This window comes from Nymphaea colorata, chromosome 1, assembly GCF_008831285.2.
Source record: "Nymphaea colorata isolate Beijing-Zhang1983 chromosome 1, ASM883128v2, whole genome shotgun sequence".
Lineage (NCBI taxonomy): Eukaryota > Viridiplantae > Streptophyta > Magnoliopsida > Nymphaeales > Nymphaeaceae > Nymphaea > Nymphaea colorata.
The window spans coordinates 13,541,727-13,563,465 of NC_045138.2; the positions used below are offsets into that span (position 1 = coordinate 13,541,727).

Sequence of the window (21,739 nt, forward strand, 5' to 3'; positions counted from 1 at the left end):
TCTGTCAGTTTGGTCTTATTCCATTGATTCTCTAATACAAGTCCTAATTGTCTGACTTTTACACATATTTTAATGTCAGAAGATCCCAGAGCCCAAGTCATGATCTCTATCTCTCTCTCTCTCTGCATCTATTTATCGTTCCAATTTTATTGGATGTCTTCAAAAGCACTTGCATTTTTTATGCAATGGGCTCTTTGTTACTAAAAGTGCTCTAGCCTCTTGGTAGCCAGACTGAGAGAAAGAGGAGCCTCAAAGGACTTAGTATAAATGGTTGGCTGACAGGCAGATGAGAGTCTCATCTGCAATCCATGTTCCAATGCTTGTGAAATTCAATGTAAGTTGGAGATTAACATTCTTCGGCAAGATTGACGTTATCGGTACCATCAATATAATGTCTTCCGATTGGTTCAAAGTAATCATGCCGCTTGGCCATTCTAATGAGGGCTTTCTAGTCCTTAGCAGTCATGGAGTTAGAAAGATGCAAACCATGCAGAGCCCGAGTAGAAACAAAAAAGATCTTTAACCAAGAAATGTTGCCATATCAGACTAATTTTCCAATGGCAGCCAGTCAGCTTGGAGAATATGAGCCGACTGGCAGAGGTGACTTGGAGAATCATCGTCATATCATGTCAAATTTTCACATCTGGCTCTCTAGTCCTCAAGTCGACATTGATGGAAATAATATTGAGAGCAATACAGATAATATCGAAAGAAATAGTGACTGGTAACATGACGCAGCAATCCTAGCCTCCAAAAGTCATCCTGTTTGTACTTTGATATATTTTCACAAATGAGAGAGGGGGAGAGAGAGAGAGAGAGAGAGAGAGAGAGAGAGAGAGAGAGAGAGAGAGAGAGGAAGGGGAGGGAGAGGTGTCAAAACCACTGAATAACACTCCCCCTCCCAACTCTCAACACCATCAGAGAGGATAGGGGAATCGAACAAGAGACGTAACAATACGTGCCTCCTGCCTGAGTACTTACGCTACACCCACTTTTTGAGAAGGGATGATGCAGGAGCTATCTTTTAGGATACATTTCTACGACAGTTATAGCACCATCAATTATTGTGTTCGCGTTTTGATATATTTTCACCTCTAGAAAAACCAACGGAAAGGCAAATGATGACGAGGAAACTGTTTCGTTTATAATACATTTCTCACAACAGCTCGTAACAGATGGTATGACGGGCATAAGCAGTTCAGGTCAATAAACCTTGCACCAAAACTAAAAGAGATTTCTATAAATAAAAATTTGCAAAGAAAGCAAGTTCCTTTTCTGTGTATCCACCCTCACCACTTGATTATATAAAGGGGACTTGCCGGCGTTCGGCTCCTGACTGCACAGAGAATGTGCAGACCTGCAAGAGAACCATACAAATATTATGGGATTGCACAGAATACGTTTTCTTCTTCTTTTCAATTTTCTTTGGTTCGCATGTTGCGTGTGACACAGAATTAAAAAGAAGCAGAGTGCAACCTGACGTGGAGAGTGCCCCTTGCAAAGCTATTAGTGTTCAATCATGTGGACATCCGATATTTCAGTCCTCGGATAGAGCATAGACAACCGCTGTTCTACAAGGGATGTAGACCAACATGGAGTGAGGGCGGTCATCAAACCAACCATCCTACAGAAAAAACGTGATGAGCCTAGTCCACGCATCATCTTAAATATTGGTCTGAAAATTTTCAAAGACAAAATCTACTTAGTCTGAACTCATTCCAGAGTCATTTCTTACTGTTGTAAAGTAACGTGCATTGAGATCTATCCTGTCAAAACCACCAAACAGCTTGTCATCTGAATCCAAGACCACCTGAAACAATTGTTCCAATAAAAAAAAAAGAGTGAATACACGGACCTGCAGAAACTATACACAAGAATATTACTTCGAGGACAGCTACAAACTACACTCATTTAGGTTGTTGATGTGTCTCGTAACTCATGTCATGTGTGATAGAAGGCCAATTGTATTTAAGGTCACTCAGAATTTTCCTTTCTACGGACTAAACTGAGCAGGTGTTAGGATGCTTTGTCAAGGATGGTATCATGAGTTCCGGCTCAATTTTTTCAATATTAGGCATGCAACTTTGTTGAGCTTGGTTATCTTTTAAACATTCGCTGAGCCTTATTCAATTAAGTCATCCATCCAATCAGATTCAGTAAGATGTGAAAAATAACTCATTCTCCAAAGGATCAGGGTGCGATTTGGCAGACTATATGCAACTGCATGTCAGATCAGAATTATGATGAACGAAAGGAACATCGTTTTCCTGCCATATCCAACTCAATGGCTCATGTTTGCAATTCAACCTGAATCTGACAATTTTGCATGCCCAGGTACCACAGCCAAGTTTTTAACAAAGGAGACGTTAGCTACAACCCCATATGACTAAACAATCCAACTAGTCTACAACCTCAAGGGAAAAGTATTAAGTTATTAACAACATTTGGACTAAAAGTGGACAAGAATTTGGCACGTCCCAGAGAATGGGTAGGAAAAAGAAGATCCATGTCTTGTTGTCTAATCGTACAAAACACAACTCATGTCTAGCTATTAGTAATGATGTGAACCTTGGTGTGTTCCTCCAGCCTAACAGTTATTTTAGTCCAGTTTTATCTTGGAATATTTTCTTTGATACACTAAGGACTAAACTAATACTAGAGCCCTCATGCAAATGGATAAAGTGATAAAGAGCAACAAAAAGTGCTGCAACAAATAACTAACACAAAAAATAAATACCTTATACTTTCCAGGCTTTAAGCAACCGACCCTATAATCTGTGAAGCTTTTGCTCCAGTGGAAATTAAAAGCAAATACAAGATTCCCTCTTTCAAACACAATCACTTTGTCGCCTTCATTCTTTCTTGAGACATATTGATGCTCTGAAGTCATAAACTGTAAAAGGATCATGAGAGAAATTAAAAGATGTTCACGATGAACAGTAATGGCAAAGCACATTTGGAGCATCGAAATTAATCGCTCACGTGCCCCCAACTAGTTAACAAACATGGAATGACAATTTAAAAAATTGAAGTGCAGCGCCACAACACTTTTGGACTTTGGTTCTTAAGTATGGGCATCATCGCCAGGACTTTATTGATAACGATCTAGCTTATGCAACACACTATTGAATGAAGATCCTTTGTGCAGTAAGAAATATCCCAAAGAATGCAAAGTTGAAATGGAATAGTAAGACAATAATATTTTTTTCTCATCTCTATGAGTGTCATCAAATAATCCAAATAATCATAAAATAATCTCATAAAGACATTAATAATCAAAAGGCCAAAAGAGGGAAAGGATAACATACTTGATCAAACAAGAAAACACACATTTTACGAGGTTTTAGAAAATAAGAAACAAGATTGGACTTGGTCAAAGATGAATGAGTCAAGCATTGTCAATAACAGAAGTAATATGCATTCACTACAGCTGATAAGACTTTGACTGTGTATATGAAGATTGAAGGCATTAAGACTTGTATCTCAAGACTGAAGAAAGCCAAACCCAGAAAGAAGAGACTATGCATGTCAAGACTGAAGTCATTAAAACCTTTTCTCTTTCTACTCTAATTTTATGGTGACTGGAACGGGCACCATCTCAAGTTAAGAGAACCAAAGGTAAATTCACGGTAAACAAAATGCGTACACCATATTCTTCTTCAAGATGCTGCATTGCTTGATCAAATTCTTGCATGCCATGGTATCTAAGGTAATCCGCATCCCCCTGACATCCAAACATTGGTCAACTACAAAAGTTAGAAACTTCATAAAATCATGCAAGTATTCACCGATTAACGTGAAATTTCTCAGGGAAGTACTATTTAGATGGTGAGATAATCCAAGGTATCCTGTATTTAAAGAATATCGCCACAAGCATGCAAAGGTTTCCAAAATTTAAGCAATCACACTTTGCAGCAAGCTGGTTTTTCAGGTAGTGTCATCCAATGAAATGCCCAAAATATGAAAAAAATAGGATGACAGGCATTGAAAAGTAACAAAAACAGCCAATGCACACATTGCATGCAAGCTCCAAAACCAACGTAAGATTAAGGCTCATGTGTCGCCAAAAAAAGATCCCTTATGCACTGCAAAAGACAAACATAAACTCCCATCCTTATGCTAATGGATACTAGATATTAGTTAAATACAGAAAATATTCTTTATACATCTTAAACTCACCAGATCAAATCTTCGTCTACACTTATCAAAGCTGTTATTGTTCCCAGGAATTATACGACCATCAGGAAGACGTTGCTCATCCCTTGGGAAGTCTATCCATTCTGCAGCATGAACAGTTGTGGATCCTCACTTTGTAAGTGGCATTTAGTATAGGGTTCTTCGATGGAAAGAGATTACCTGGATGTCCAAACTCATTTCCCATGAAGTTGAGATATCCTTCCCCACCCAAACCCATTGTTATGAGTCTAATCATTTTGTGCAGGGCTATCCCACGGTCTACCAAAGGAGTTGATGGTCTATCTAGGGCCATGAAATCATACATATCCTGCAAAAATTATAATCAAATACATAAAAATATGCAGGCTATTATTAAACAACTCACTCCTCCATGGGAAAGATTGCAGCAAATCAGTAAGATCCACATCAAGTCAGGGTTTGTCAAGTTATATGCCAAAGACAAAGAAACATAAATGCTGCAAAAATCGCATCACAAAAGATTTTTTTTTGGAGTCAGAACCTTCTAACCTACATATATTAACCTAATGTGCAGTTATGCTCAGAACAACACGTGTGCTATATAGATTGGACAGCCACTGGAGATTAAGGCTTTTAATTCCCATGTGCCATCACTAAGGAAACGAAAAAGATAATCAAGTTGGTTCATTGATTTTGAGCCACCAATATCAATCTTAAACCTTCCATCAAATGATCAAGAGTGTAACAATCTTTTCGATACTAAGTTGATAGAAAGACAGAAAGAGATGTCAGGAGAAGATTATGACATCAGTGACTATCTTTTAATTGGCAAGCTTCGGGATGCAAAAAACATGCGACATTGTCCAATGACAGCTTCATAAAAACACAGTGAGAAACAGAAAGACAAACAAATACAGCGAATGCACCTTGTCCATCAGCCAAAACGCAATAGTCTTGTCACCAACAAGTGCTTGATCGTGACTCTCTGCATATGCAACACATTTCTCCAGCCATCTTCGATTTGAAAGTGTGTGAACAATGTCACCCATTAACCACTCCTCATCCTTTTTCCTATACCAGGAAATGGTAGCATGAAATGTTAAGTTTCCACATCAACCACACAAAAATTTAAATATAAAGAACAAATAAATGATGAAGAAACACAGACAATAAGTCTCCCGGCACTAGAACTACAAAGTTGGAGCCTATTCATCAATAGAAGTAAAAAAGAAATAAAGAGTTTCGCTGCAGATTAAAAGATACATAAGAGCTGGTAGCATTATATTGATGAGAGAAGTAATTCTGTGCGCCCATTACACAATTGGAGTTCATTTCACGCGATCTAGCCAGTGAATATAGGTTACTACCATAGCAGTTGACTTTATTAACAACCTAACAACAAAGGCACCAATTCTTTGGGTTCCAAACTACCAATCTTTACCCATCTTTTTCACCTTGAGGTACATGGAGAAACCGCAACAAAGGCATCAAAATTGAATTGAAGATTCTCTATACCTAGAAAAGATCCAAATGTCTAACAGTTTGCATCAAGAGGCTATTGCCAACTTGAGGTTGATCAATACAATTAGTTTGTATGTAATTTATTTGTCCATATTCTCCTTAGTTTTTTCCAACAAATATGAAAGATATACCAAAATCAAAGTAACAACACTGACTTTGAGAGGAGCTCAATCCATTTATCTGCAATAGCCATGTGAAGGCGATAGTCAAACCCAACCCCTCCATCCTTCACAGGAATGCAAAATGTTGGCATCCCACTAACCTGCAAATTGAGACAAAAAGAAAATATGTAAGAAAATACAAGCCGTAAGATATGATAAATAAAGTCTTCTACATATCTATTTTGAAAAAAAAGGCAAGAACCATATCCATGACAGAAGCCTTAGCATAGAAAAAGTAGATGAAATGGATTACTAAGCAGTAATATTAACTTATTTTTTCCCTTCCCTGTTACTTGCTATAAAGACTAGCACGACAATTGCATCTGATGACTTGTTCATAGATTCACAATATACATCAAGTACATCAACTTTTTGGTGCATTGCAGTTCTTAGAGAGACCTGTCTAAACTCTAATGCTATAATCCCATAACAAATTTATGAAGGTGCATGACAAAGTGGGTATAGCACCAAGCTAGTCTACATATTCACATGCTAACTAGCTAATCAATACGGAAAGGAAAAGACATGGTAACATTGGAAAGTACTGCTCTTACATCTTCACCAACAGAAACTGCTTCAGGAAAGAGACCATGTATAAGGTCATTAGCAAGCATCAAATAAACCACAGCATCTACATCAGTTGCAAATCCAAAGTACTCATTATAATTTCCCGTAAATGCCACCTGATAAAAAATTCACCATGCTCATAATTAGAAGCAGAATATAGAGACTATACAAATAATGCTACCAATGATGTCAAACCAAAATAAATGCTGATATGGGTTTGGGTATGGGTACGGAGATGCAGGAACAAACACGGCAACTATAGAAAACGTTGGCATGAGAACACAGCAGGGTGTATATATTTATATATGCAAAATAATACAAAAAGTTAAAAATGAAAACAACATTTAAATAAACAAAATATATAAAGAAAAATAGTATATTTAAATGAAAAATAACTCACAAAAACAGATGTAAACTGTGTTAGAAACAAGCTAGATCAAGTAAATAAGAGGTTTGGATCGGTTTTGATCCAAAAAGTATCTAGGTGTGTCTAAATACCAGCTTTGTCGTGTCGGTAAGGAACCCTACAGAAGTACTCATGTGACTTAGACTAACAATGAGCCAACCAAACTGTTAAATAGCAAGAAACAGTTGAATTTCCAATGCCCACCTGCAATCTTTCTTAGCCAAAAAAAGAAAAGGCAAGAGAGGCAGAGAGAAGTGAAATATAAGAGAGGCCATAATTAGGGTTGTAAAAGGCCAGATCTGGTTTAAAGTTTTTTTGTTTTTCTATTGTACCAAGTCTCGATTCATCCCAACCTCTGATATATATTCTGTCCCATATCCAGCCCATTTAAAATCCTAGCTATAATGGAGAGACCACCATATTGATTAATTAGCCAAAAGAACACCTATACATTGAACCAATACAAGAAAAATAATTTTCAAAATCAAATTCAAGACAAACGGTTAAATAAAATGTATAGGAAGAAAAAACAAACAAGAGAAGTTCCCAACATCGACTACCTGCAAACCATGGTGAGTATACATCATTGAGGTGACACCATCAAATCTAAAACCATCAAATCTGTATTCCTCCAGCCACCATCTCACGTTAGAGAGCAGAAACCTCAATACCTAAAGTTGAACACAAGTCAAACAAAATATGACCTGAAAAAGAAGAGAAAATGGAAAAAAGAGGAGAGTTGAGCTCAGGTTGGAACTCAGTAGGTGTTACCTCCCAATTTCCATAGTTAAAGAGGCGAGAGTCCCACATCCAATGATAACCTCGTGGACCAGTGTGGAAATAGTGTGAATCTGTACCATCAAACATGTTCAAGCCATCCAGCACGTTGTTTGAAGCATGGCTGTATATGATCACACCTATAATTAAGACTTAAACCACCTAAGAAGATATTTATTAAAATACAGATTTTTCATGCACAATGTCTTTTTTCATATACATAAATGGAAAGTTTATGTATTGAGACATTCATGGATCTGAACCTTGGACATATTAAAGTTTACTGTCAAGAAGATTTTAGACAAAGCAAAAGAATCCGATGCAAGGAAAAGAAAGAGTGCAGACAAGGAAATGAAAAGTATTTTCTCCAGCACCATAAAAGAATTACATCAAGCAATAGTCCCACCAACGGGAAGAACTTGAGCCTCCACCACCACTAAGTCAGGCACCGTTCCAAGCAAAGCAGAAAAGTCCTCTTAATGTCATTACCATACATATTGCAACATTACCCGAGGGGAAAAAGTGTCAACTTGAAATTCTGATGCAGGAGCAAAAAGTCGGAAAAAAAAAAGAGCCAAAAATATGTTTCTTTCTCAAACCTTACAAAATACAGATTTGATTTGGATGAAATAAATAGCCAATAAATGGAGACAACTCCATTGCTTTAAATTGATAGATGCTGCTTTGACAGCTATATGATCCCAACAAATTAGGGTTAAACAGTTCCTTGCAAAAAATAAACAAATAAATCTAATGGCAAACTAAACATAATTCATTAGATAGGACACTATACTGACTCCCTTTCTTAGATTTGATTGCCAAAAATATTTCATAAACTGCTCAGCCACAAATACTACGGAAACTGATAGCAACTTAAATATTATTTTATGATGATGCACCGACTAGCAGAGGTGGAACAAAAAAATTTATGTAGAAGTGCCCAGTCAGCTTTTGAAAAATTTTCAACCCCTGGAGGACGTAACTCATTTTTCAAGAACTTTTATACTACAATTCTCTGAGTATGGCATCAAGGGAAAGAAAATTTTGTCTCTTAGGCATAAAATTGTTTGGATGTTTATATAGAACATGACAAGGTTGGCCCTCTGTACCAGAAGATTATAACTCTTTGAAAAGTTTCAATAAGTCCTTACAGCAGCAGAAAATACTCAAAGAAGAGTCAACCACTCAGGTAAAATCAGCTGCACTTGTGCTGGAAATTTAAACGTAGATAGTGAGCTTAGGGAAAATCCAGAAATATAAATTAGTAAACAATCATAAATAAAACAAGGATTTTGCAACAACTATTATTTCCTCTCTCAGCTCATCCATTATGAACCATACTTGAAAACAAAGCATGCTCAAATTCTGAGGCTTCATAAACCCGAAACTCTACTCCTGAGTCCTGAATCATAAGTTCTCAAGTAGACCAGGCCACTGTAGAAAAACAATACACCAATCCTCTGAGGATCTTCATTTAAGCATTGGAATATGCAGGAGTTCAAACATTTCAGTATCTTAAGTAACAGAGCAAGTATTTCTGTTGAATGCGTTGGATTTCGTCAAATACCTAAAAAGACTGGACAAATAGAATTCCAGGTGTTAGATCAAGGGCTTCATTGATATGGGACTCTATTGGCTTAATAAAAAGTTATATAATATTTCCTATGTGAATTTCTGCAGTAAGGTATTAAACGATTTTTTGTGTTATGTGTCCCAGATATGTTGAAGCCATAAAAAAATTGCACCAAGGCATTCAACTTTTCTCACATAATGCAAGAAACTTTATCAAAGAATTTATGTGTTTCATATATTTCACATCTGACCTGTGTACTATATCCATAAGAACAAGCAACCCCAGTTCATGAGCCTTATCAATAAGTGATTTAAGATCATCAGGGGTGCCACAACGACTGCTTACTGCAAAAAAATTTGTTACATGATACCTGCATTAAAAAAATAGCATTAGCTTTTACCTACATATTTTCAATTTTTGAGGGAAAAACAACAAAGCAGCTAACACAATGAGAATGACGAACTACCCCTATGTACATATGCATACAGTTATATTCACTAATACTAGCATATGATGCAAACATTCACAGAAGTGACTTGGACAGACTCCAATTGCTAAAGAACTAAACACCAAAGAAACAGCATTCCCTTCAAACAGGTCTAGAGCAAGGCTATCTTGATGTTCTAATGGAAACATCAGCTGAACTACTGTTTTATTAAATGCAAATGCAGCCAAGGTAATGTAAAATGGAGTAAATGAATTTGTGGACAAACATGTTTAACATTAAATAAAAAGTTGCAGAAACGGCTTCAGTGCTTAAAGGGTAAAAATATGTACTAACTCGTGATCTCCACTAACCAACTCCCTAGAGAATCAGGACCCTTGAACATATTCCGAGTAAGAAGACATACCCAAAGCTCGCATAGTATGAGTGCTCTTGAATAGCCATAAGTTGAACAGCATTATATCCCAGCTTTTTGATCCGTGGGAGCACTTCATCTCTGAAGTTAGCATATGTGTTTATCTTAGGTTCCTGAAATTCAAAACCAAAATTGCTAGAACGATTTCAAACATACAACATAGTAATGAACAAGGAATTAGAAAAGGCAACCATCAAATATCAGGTGATCAGAAGCAAACAAAATTGATTGCACTCACGAAATACCAGTAATGTAACGCTCCACTATAACAAGCTTAGTTTCGTACCTAAGATTGTGAGAAATCTTGTGAGGACTTGTAAAGGGGATTGCTATTAGAAGTTTAGTCATGTATCTAGAATTGTGAGGAATCTTGTGGGACTTACATTAAGGGCCCAGCTAAGTGGTTAAGTATCTTGGTTCTCATTCCTTTTAGGGGAAGAACCGAAGCTGCTAAGAGGCAGGTTGTAATCTACCAGACCAGAAGCCCAAGCTTGGTGTGGGAGTGGACTGAGTGGTTATAAGTAACATACACATCTAACACATGCCACTTTATGTAAAGTTTTATGCAGTTCAAGTCAAATACAAAAATAAACCATATATGCTTATTTCATCATAAGCCTAATAAACAATTCCAACAACAAATATTGCAGAATTCAAAATACTTCCAGCTTAAAATATATGAACCTACTTTGTATCATAATGTCATAACATGCCACTCAGTTACCAAAATAATATATTGATAAGAATAACATAAAGCAGTTCTGCAAGCATATTAAGTAAAAAGATGCAGCACCCAATGGTGAAGGCAAAAAGTTTATTAGTGGCTGCAGTTTCCTTGAAGCCACTTTTTCTGGGTTGGCTTTTTTTATTAAATTAGGAAGAAAACGAAAGTTCCTTAACCCCACTAAGATGTATCCATGTGATAAACCTGTGTTGCAGCAGCATCCAGCATAATCAACATAAAATAAAGACAAAATCAAAAAGCTTGAATTTGACAAGATGAATCCTTTCCTTAGACTTCTCGCTAAACATTAGTGGTACCAGCAGACCAAGAATTGCTCCCAATTAAGTGCTTAAGCAGGTAGCAGCTACAATTTCTCAGTTAAATTGGAAGATTTACCATATACTATTTATATTATAGCCTATTGTTTCATTTGTGTGACCATTGTTCTAAACCTTCACCTGCAAACCTTTAACCATACAAGCAAAGGTTCCTAGGGACCATTACATCACCAAGTTGTAAAACCTACATAATTATCTGCAAGTTTCAATAAGATTCCCAAGAGCAGGACAAAGCTTTTGTTATTTTATAAGAACAAATCAAGAGGGTTGTTAGAGGCATCAAAAGCAATGCAGCTAGAAGTTGTACCTACCGGACTACTCATCCCAACATGTGCTTCATATATCCTCAATGATTTAGGTGCTTTTGGCTGGGGATGCTTGAATTCAAATTTTTCCTAGAAGAAAAATCAAAGATTCAAAATTAATGTAAAAGCTCGGGAAAACTTGGAAGTTTTGTTTATTAAATAGCATACCTCAGGAAGTGGATCATAATATATGCCATTATACGGGATTTCCCCAGGGGCTTGCACAGAGAACTTAATCCAAGCAGGAATTGAATCTTTGATGCCAGATGGAGTTTCCATGTGGATCTGCACTTTTTCAAAAAGTAAATAAAGACAATTCCATTAGACCAAATGCATCTGAAGCAAAATTCCTCAAAAAGACTAACAGCTTCAAATAATAGAACTTTGGTTACTAAAACATTTTGAATCCTCAGCAACAAAGATGGACTATTAAGTATATTAATAAGAAATAAATTAATAATGTACTGGCTTCTTCCAATAAAAACAAATGAAAACCTCAAGTAGTCCGTCTGACATTTAAAATACAAATCACCATACATTGAGTTGCTAAATTTCCTGTAAGAATGCGCAGATACTTTTAACTAAAGCTTCACATATATTGGTCAAATGTTGGAAAATGAATTTTCAATTTCTCCTGCAATTCTGCCTACTATAATTATAATCCTCAACTGATAATCTCCAGCATTGATGCAAACCATTGATTTGAATAGACAAATATTGCATGCTTTGAGGACTAGGCACAAAAGAGTAGATCAACCTCCTGCAAAGTCTAACAAGAAGCTCATCAACAAGAAGCCTTTTCAAATGTTATATACCTAAAAAACAATCAAATGTTATTTACCTAAAAAACAAACAAGACCTCAAGTGCAGGGGCGGAGGAAAGGTGAGGCTGACAGTAGCCAGGGCCCCCCCCCCCCAAAAAAAAAAAAACATCTGGCTTCACCTCTGCCCGAGTGGGCAGGCATTTGGTATATTCCATATATAAAAAATGCCAACAAAAGTAAGCAATGCAAAAAGGTTATCAAGTAAAGAACTATCTTCTTACATTCCAATACCATAACTGCTGGGATTGGTTTCAGAACAGAATCTCCTTGTGAAATTGAATTCCAAAATAATCTATCATGCCTACCTTCACACGTGATCCATGAGGGATTGGTGGTGAGCCATCAGCATTATTTGGCAAGAAAATTTCCCAAACACCAAACTCATTCTGCAGTCAGATGAATACCGGACTATAAGAAACTGAAGATCAAGCTAAAATGACTGAACAGAAAGAAAGAAAACAAAATTATCATCTTCTCATTTGAACTGTACTGTCTTTTTCTATCATGTAACTGTCATTGGTAATGATAAGATACCACTAGTAATTCAAAAACTTCTTTCCCATAAGCAAATAAGTAACCCATTTATTTTTAACTAACATAAAACAAATGGAATAGGAATAGTGGACCCAGAAGCCGGTAAGGAACCATTAAAAGTAGATTCTGTTCCATGCAGATCACCTAGATTGACAGCTTTCCTCAAGGAACAGAACAAGTTTTGGCAAGATTGGAAGACCTATAGAATGTAATTCTTGCAGAAAAGGTTGAACACGGGTACTGTTAAAGCCATCTACAGACATAATAGAAAAAAAATAAAACAAAACAAAACTGATATATCAAACTCCGATAACATGACTTACCCGTGCCATGATATCTGCATTGGGATTCCAATTGTTGAAATCGCCAACAAGAGAAGCTGACTGTAAATAGCATGTAAATAGAGACAAGTGGTTCAGAAGCAGGATTCATCAAATAACCACAACAGTAAAATAGCAATAAGATTGCAAAGATAAAAAGAAACATTGCAAAAACACAGAAGAAAAATATGCAACTTGTGACCATAAGTAACAAACATAAAATTAATTAGACAGCTATATTACTGCAAGTGAAAACTAGGTAGCTTATGCATACATGCCACATTCTGAAATCTGAACTACAAGAACCTTCTTCCATCCATGACAACGGCTATCAATGCAAATATATCAGCGGATATGCACCAGTTAAAATCATGGGAAACTGCTCATTGGTGATAAGCAATTCCTTATTGGACAGCCTTAAAGCTTATAACAATGTCATAAACAATATACAGTAGATATCCTCAAGAAGCTTCCAGTCTAAGTCATATGGACTTGCCAAAACAGTCGCCACACCTGAGTCATCGCTGCATGTGCAGCAGCTGACAATTTGATTTCATTTTTGTGGAATCATTGTTACTGATAGTTTGTTAATCATTCATTTGTCACTTGTGGGCGATTTTGTACATATACACATACACAAACTTGCCGCAACCCCACCTATGTTTTTGAACAATGTTGCACCTGCAATTCGTACCTGTGTGACATATCTTCTGAACAGAAATATTCACCAGCTTGAGATTACAAACACATTCCCAGTGTCTTTGATAGGAAACTATTAAAAAAAAGAAACCTACCACGAGAGTAGAAAACATTTAAAGTTAACTTAAAGAGAGCTTGCAAGTTAAATCATTCAACATAGTGTAAAAGCATTAACTTTTTGTTTCAAAGTTCAGAGAAGATGAAGCTAAGCTTGTATATCCATTCAACAAAGTTGCACGTCTAACCAAGTTTTCCCAGGTGTAAATTAGAATATATAGCTTTTATCAGATATGTATACCCCTTATTACTCATGGCAAACTTCAAAATTTAGCAAAATATGGTTACATTCAGTTAATTATTAACAGACACAGAGCTTTAGCCTCCCACTCAAGATTGTTAATGAAAATGAGTTCAGCAACTGCAAAGACCAAAAAGAACAACTTCTCTACCATGTAACTGTTCTTGCAAGCAGAAGATCTTTATCACAGAACACCAAGATCTAGAAAATGAACATAATGACAAGGTATGTCACAGGAGGTGCAAGTACTAGTTCGCCTAGCCAGCCTAACCGCCCTTGTGTCCCAGATTGTGTCCGGATCAAATCCAGGAAATGGTCCCTTTTGTTTTAAAATGGCTTTTGGTTCCCAACTTCTTGAATCTAAAAGGGCCTTAGTTTACAATTCTCTCTTTGTTCTTCTCCTATCTCAAACACTGATGCCCACCTGCGCCAATCTCCAGCAATCAGCAGCAACCTTCTGGCATGGTTGTTTTTTATTTTTCCCTTTTTCTTTATCTTTTTCACTTTTATGCTCAATATAAGATCTTTTACTGCCCCAACTAAAACTTTTTCACTTTTATGCTCAATATAAGATCTTTTACTGCCCCAACTAAAAGTTTTCTCTTCAATAGAAAAACTTAATACATTGTTTCTTTTCTTCTCTTTCATATCTATCATTGCTTTTTATAAGTTTTACACTTACGGCTTAGTATTTCTTATTTTTCTTTTTTTGAGGGAAAATTTATGGGTATGCAGCCCAATCATTGTGTGATGAGTGATCAATGCAGAGGAATGTTCATGTGCTTACACAAATGCGTCACAAACACAAACTTAGCATTTATAATTTATGGACATGTAATAGAGCCTTTCTCTCTCTCATGGGCATGCACACTCCTCGACCCCTAACCCTCCCCCTCACCACATTAAAAAAATAAAAATAAAAGAATAAAATAAAATAAAATAAAGAAAACCATTTTCAAAAAAGCTATGTATATACACACACACACACACACGCACTGTCTGAAAAACATAAATGAGGCATGAAAAAGCTTGTTGATGCACTGGGCTCTTTACTGAACAACTTTTTGAGGTGATAGAAAGAGGGAGGTTAGAGAATCACCTTTGCTCCAGGAGCCCATTCTCGATACGTTATTCCATCAGCACTGTAAAATCAAGAAAAAATTTGGAAAAATGAAAAGGCATCTTATATGAGACAAATTATAATAAATTGCACATATTATGATGAAAATTTGCATCATACATATAGTGGAGAAGAGGTTCTAAAGAATACCATTGGAACATAAAAAGTAAATATGTTATGGTAAAATTTAGATGAGATAACAGGTCTCTGATGGGTAAGAAAATAAGAAACAATAGGACCATCAAAAGCTGGTCAAATGAGATGTCATAGGCAAGCACACAAAATAATTTTAGAGAAAAATAACTGGAAGAGAAAGCCCAACTAGAAAGCAGATAACCAATGTCTAGGACAAGAACGGGTTGCAAACTTTTCATTTCACATCGCTTTTACAACAGCTCAACATCACTTTTCATCCACATGTTTCTCTGTAACCTAATAAATTACAAAAACTGACCAAAAAAAGTTTAGAAGCTTCAAATTTTTGCTGCAACTAAAACTGTGATAAATGTGAATGCATTCGTTATATTAACTATAAGATTTTAAGAAAAAGCATCCCACATAAAAAAATTCAAAACATAAGAGGTTCATATCTATACAGCTTGGGAAATGTTTCAACACAAAAATACTAGAATACACTTTCCACATTGTCAGTCAACTAATGGTTATAGAATACAGATACTGAAAGCCTGTGAACAAAGCAATAACTATTGAACAGTTATATTTTAAGGTTTCCTGCAAAACAAAAAAGGAACCCAAATCTGTTTAAGGAATTCAAACAGCTCACATTTAAGTTCAACCTAGTAAAGGTTTTAAGCTGTCATTGGATGGGAATTTCAAACACAATTATCAGATCACTTTGAATAAGTAGGAAATCATGATTACTACAAATAGGAAGCGGAATGCATCAGGAATCCCAATTCCCAAATATAAGCAAGTTCCAATCATTTGCATCTTGATTCCCATGTAATTCCACTTTAAACTGGTCTTGGCAATTACTTATCCCTTGGTATATTTTTTCTTAAAGCGTTGCTTGCTTGTATAAATCTACCAAATGTTAACAAGTGAGCAAATCACTTTCTGCGAAGTTCCCTGAACAGCTCCCTGTTTCCACTTCCTGAATCATCCAAAAATTTTGAAATGACCACTTTCTGGTTCTCATTCCCATAGTGTCCCCAGTTCTTGCTCCTGCATTAGCAACCATTCACCACACCAAACCGTTGGCTGGATCTGATTATCACAGATTCGATTCAATCATTGTTAATCCTTGTCTAATTTAGCTCTTACTACTTGGTAATAGTTGTGCATCTAGAAACAATTTTGATTGTCAACTCTGGTCAGACCCGTCCCAATTTTAAATTAATCTAGAAGAATGGGGATTGATGTCTAGATGATGGTCCAAATTTTATCCATGTACAGATCTGACGTTTTTGTTCTAAACATGGAATAGTTTATGCAAGTTTGAATTGGTTTCTCATTCAATTACCAACCACATTTCATGTCAGTGTTGGATCAAAGTTTTGAATAGAAAAAATTCACCCAATCTGAACATATTTTTGCCTAATCCAGACTCATGTACCAATCTGTTTTAGCCCATATCCAGCTAATAATCTCCCTGTACTGAAATGACCAGAAGTCCAATCGAATATGGAAATATAAGAAATCTATATTTTGACTGGGGACAGATGGTATTTGGATGCAGTCCAAGTTGTATTTCTAATTGAATCAACATATGAAAGCTTTAGACCTGATTATGAACCAAAATTTAATTAATTGTTTGGCTCTGCTCTGAAGAAAAACCAGGCTGTCCAGGTTCCAATCCGATCATAGAATAAAATAACTGAGAACTTGGTTACTGGAAGTGCCACTAAATTCGCCAAAATAAAACAAGGTTGTGGAGGCATGCATTTTTCTCATTCCAGTTGGGAAAAGGACAAACTGAACAAAATTCACTTCTGCCAGCTGAAAAGCATCAATTGTGATATGCAAAATGAAACTAATAAAATGTAGGACAAACAAGCACACCATGAGTCATACCTACGATTAAAGCCAAATTTCTCATATCCACGAGAAAATGCATCCAAGCCCCCCTCATTTTGATCAATAAGATGCCTCATTCTCCTATAATGTGAATACCTGCACGGGTAATGCAATTAAGCATGACAAAAGAAAATAAAAATTTATGAAAGAAACACAGATGAGAAACCGTTCATTTTCTCAATACCAAGAAAAAGTAATAGGAGATGTAGTTCTCCCAACATGATAGTAACAGTGGATAATCCTTACCTTGAAAGAGCTATGAAAATCAGAATCATGGTTCTCCTGAAGAACAGTGTATGTATAGAATTTGCCTAATTATTTCAAGCAATTTGCATATTTTACATAAAAACAAGCAGCCAGATGAGAATATAAATGCAAATAACAGTGAACACGAGAATAAAGAAACAAGTATGAAGTATGTCTTCATGACATAACCATTATATGCTGGAACAGTGTGATAGTCGTGGGCAAGAAGGATACAAATGTACTACTGCAAGGTTGGGGTTCTTAAAGAAAAGTAGTTAATGAACAAGGGGCTCGGTATAAACTTATAGAAGGACGGTGACCCTCACTATGATGGGATTAATGAAGGCTTTCCCTCAGAGTTAAGAGGGTTTACCTTAATTTGGATTAGGGTCAGGGTGGGTTGAGTGTGTTCTTTTACTTTTTCAGAAACATGCATGTGCTTACTATCCAAAATCAGAACAGAAAGTTAAAAATGAGATGCACACAGCTTGGGCTTCAAGATTATAAGGTAAAGAATATTACCTATAATCAAGATGCGTTCGGTGAGCTTTTAAAAGTGGATCTATTTCATAGATCCTCTGGCCGTTACTACAAGGAGGTATAGACCTGCGTTCAGTTTTCCAAGCAGCATCATTCTTTGTTGATTGCTCCATATTTTCCTCAATTACCTATAAAAGAGAGAAAAAAACATGGTCAAGATGCTCCCAAAAATAAGTCTAGGTCTACAAATAACAAGCTCTAATGGGTCAACCAGGTTCATGTAGAGCTTTTAATCACTGAAGTGACATAGAACCATTAATGATATCTCACGAAAAGTATGGACTTAAGGGTAGTGGTAGGTCAAATGCATGAGAAGTCTTTCCCTTTAGAGTAATTATGCCAAAATAAAATCAACAGGAGACCAACGAAGCACAGCCAAATATCCCCACAATTTCCATACGGCAGGTGTGCTTTTTACTTCCAATATGAGCAGGATGAACAAAAAAAAAATACTACACAAAATGTGTGTAGTTACATTACAGCTTTGATCCATGAAATTCATTGCTCGCAATCAGAAAAAAACAAACAAACAAACAAACAAACTTTCTTGCATATCTAAGATAGAACGAGTTCTTCTTGCAAAATATTCCATAAACAAATTATTGCAACATGAAGCTACCGCTTAATTGTCTAAATACACTATAGTACAAGACAAAGTAACAATTGACTAGACAACAATGGTAGCCTTTTTTTGAGCCTAAAATTGCACAATGTTGACATAAATCATAACATAATCAATATATCCAGAACTACATCTTCTAGAAAACGTGCCTTCACGAGAACAAAGAAAAGAAAAAAGTTACAGCTGTAATTTACTTAACCATTTTAAAATGCAAAAAAAACTGGCTTTTGGTATAAATAATCGTAAAATTAGTTTGAATTTGTATATCCATGAAGCATAGAAAAGATACCAAACAGCATATGAAGATCAATTGCTCCAACAGACCTGAACTTTCTCCGTTTGAACTTGGGGGACATCCTCAGTATCAACTTGGGGTACATCATCAGTGTCAACTTGGGGGACATCCTCATTATCAACTTGGGGGCTCTCCTCAGTAGATGTTGAAATGTCACTCTGGATTCCGGGAACAAGAACATTATCTGAAGTATTCATGGTTGAAGCTGTTGACTCTGTATCGTAAGATGAAGTCCTCCTGGAAGATAACCTCCTTATAGAAGAAACCTGATGGGCTGTTACAATGGAAAGTATTTAACTGCACAATGTTTGAAACTTTGAACTACTACTTAAAAAAGGTAAGGAGGATATGGCACTTTAAGGCTTAAGGACTGTAGCTTAATTGACAACTACCCTATGTTGTCATCTCTGTTTTATCTCTGGCTTTGCAGCACAAAACCATGCATGTTTTTGCTTACCTTTGTATTAAACACTCAATAATGTCCACATCCGTCAATGATGAAAGTAAAAAACAACAACATCTAAGGCAACTAGCAAGGAAAAGAACCTCATATTTATATTGTACCTACTACTTACTTTTATGTCCCTATCTTCCCGGTTTTATCATACTTGAATGTACAAAATACCATACAATTTTCTTGTTTGGGTCATTTTCTTACATGTCATGTTCATGCTACTGGTTGCCGGAGGCTCTTAACGTGTTCAAACGTTTGGGGCATGTCTGACGCAGATGTCTAACGCAGACACAGGAAATCCATAAAACAAGCGCTTCGTAAACGGATGCGAGACGTATCTTCGGTCATCGCGAAAAAAGGAAATCCCGCGAAATTAAAAGCATAAGCTGAGGTGTCTCATATACATTGTGTCGCTTTTGCCATTCAACTCCATGAAAAACATAATTTAATACACCATGCAACACGCGCAAAATAAGGTGTGGCACAATTCTAACCACAAAAGGTGACACTTCGTTCCAGACACCGGCTGTACAACAGAGTGAGTCCAGAGTTCAAGAAGGAGAGAGAAGAAAAGAGAACAAAGAAAGAGCAACATCTTGACGTTTACGAGACCTTTGAACTAGAAGATCGCGCTGCGAAGACTTGAAGGCGCACTAAAACATTCGAAAAAAGAACTCCGGACAACGTGAAAAATAACACGCTACACTGCTCCCCGGTGTCGCCAAAAAACTCGAGATCGGCTATCCAAACCGGAAAACTCAAAGAAATCGAACATTGTGTCATACTTCAAAGATCAAGAAAGTCATCCAAACAAATGCAATAAGCTGTCTCCACTTTTATCCTTTCATGAACGAAAGACCAGAACGAAGAAGTAAGGAAGGGAGGGAAAGAAACTCACGCGCAGGGTGCTTCTGAAAGCAAAGATAACGAAGAGAAGGCGTCCTTCTCTCGCCGCCCGGTCTCGACCCGAAGCCCTCGCCCACACCGAGAGGCACGCGCATGCCCGCAAGCGTCCACGCCATCGCCGATCCCAGCAGATAAAACAAGAAAGCAGGATAAATGAACCAGAAACAAAATCGAAGAAACTCTTCCGGGAGGGGAAGCCGTAAAGCGGGAGGGAATGAGAAGTTGAGGAAATTCCCGGAAATTGCGTGAATATCATAAAAACAGGAGGAGGAAAGAGACTCTTCTCGAGGAGCGTCGCCTCGTCCGCTTCTGCAGGATCGGCTCCCTCTCGCCCTCCCTCTCTCTCTCTCGGCTACGTTAAAACGTTAAGGGGGGAAACCGCACCGAGGAGAAGCCAGACGTTTGCGGGACCCAGCTGGGCCCACCACCACCTCCGGAGCTTTACAAACCGCTGCCACTTTCTTCTAAAACTTTTTCCAATTGCGGCACACTCGGAAGAGGAAGAAAGGACACGAAGGCTTTTCGCCATACATCGGCTTGTATTGAACGCAAATATTAAGAAAATTACCCGCTTACCAGTAGGACATTGGTGTAAATGGCTTTGATCTGTGAGGGCTCCAGCGGGAAACGGGTTCTTTCAGTTTCTTATAAATTTTTTTGGGGGGGGGGGATGAAAAAGCTTTCGGTCTTTTTGGGTTGCTTGCGTGGCAGCTGGAGGCCACGTGTTCGGATGAAGAACGGGTGGCCTCCGTGACGGGGGATTGGTTCGGGAATTCCCGTAAGCCCTCTCGCTTCAACAAAATATCTCTAATGCCACCGGACCCGGATTCCAAGTAATTTTCATTTTCCCGTGTCTATTAAACGGGGTTTACCCTTTTACTTGTGTTACGTTTTAAGTTTACAAATCACTTGAATCAACTTTAATAAAAAAACATGTTTATTGACGATAAGTAACATTCATTTAACATTTTCCTAAGCAATATACTATACTTCGATGCTGCTGCACAAAATAGTCCTCGTTCTTGACCGACGGTACATGGCATATATAAAATATTTAAAATACCACGGCCCCACTGGCCTAGGTCCTACATTTCAAGCTACGTCTTCACCCTCATGTATGTCTTCTTTGCACTCGACCATGTCTCACTCAACTAGACGGGAAAGGAGAGTTCAATTCTTGTCTAAATTGTAAAGTGGATCGCCCGGCAACACTCTTTGGCAACCTCTTTGGTTATCAATTTCTATTCGGTCTCAAAAACCACCATCATTTCAAAAATTCAAACTAATAACGCAACTTCACCACTGCTGCCTAATTAAAATATGAGGGGCCGAATCGGAACGGGGGCGTTCGGATTGGATATGACCTGAAGCAACATCCCGCTCAAGGAAGTGGCAGATGGCGACTCTCCCCCACCATCACCATGGAAAAGGATGCGAATATGCTGCTTTCTCATAAG

At 37.2% G+C, this 21,739-nt stretch overlaps 1 protein-coding gene across 1 annotated transcript; it reads right to left on the minus strand.

The window, feature by feature from the left end:
• Nucleotides 1–1,122: 1,122 nt before the first annotated feature.
• Nucleotides 1,123–20,638, minus strand: LOC116249990 (1,4-alpha-glucan-branching enzyme 1, chloroplastic/amyloplastic). Its single transcript, XM_031623310.2, has 23 exons — nucleotides 20,275–20,638; nucleotides 18,952–19,196; nucleotides 17,988–18,133; nucleotides 17,217–17,315; nucleotides 15,162–15,204; nucleotides 13,069–13,128; nucleotides 12,517–12,597; nucleotides 11,556–11,672; nucleotides 11,394–11,477; nucleotides 10,012–10,133; nucleotides 9,411–9,530; nucleotides 7,582–7,711; nucleotides 7,371–7,481; nucleotides 6,392–6,520; nucleotides 5,832–5,938; nucleotides 5,082–5,226; nucleotides 4,357–4,504; nucleotides 4,180–4,280; nucleotides 3,647–3,724; nucleotides 2,738–2,893; nucleotides 1,736–1,810; nucleotides 1,477–1,624; nucleotides 1,123–1,357 (listed from the first exon to the last, which is right to left on the minus strand). The coding sequence occupies exons 1-22, from the start codon at nucleotides 20,396–20,398 to the stop codon at nucleotides 1,538–1,540; spliced, it is 2,508 nt and encodes an 835-aa protein (XP_031479170.1). The 5' UTR covers nucleotides 20,399–20,638; the 3' UTR covers nucleotides 1,123–1,357; nucleotides 1,477–1,537.
• Between the last annotated feature and the right edge of the window lie 1,101 nt (nucleotides 20,639–21,739).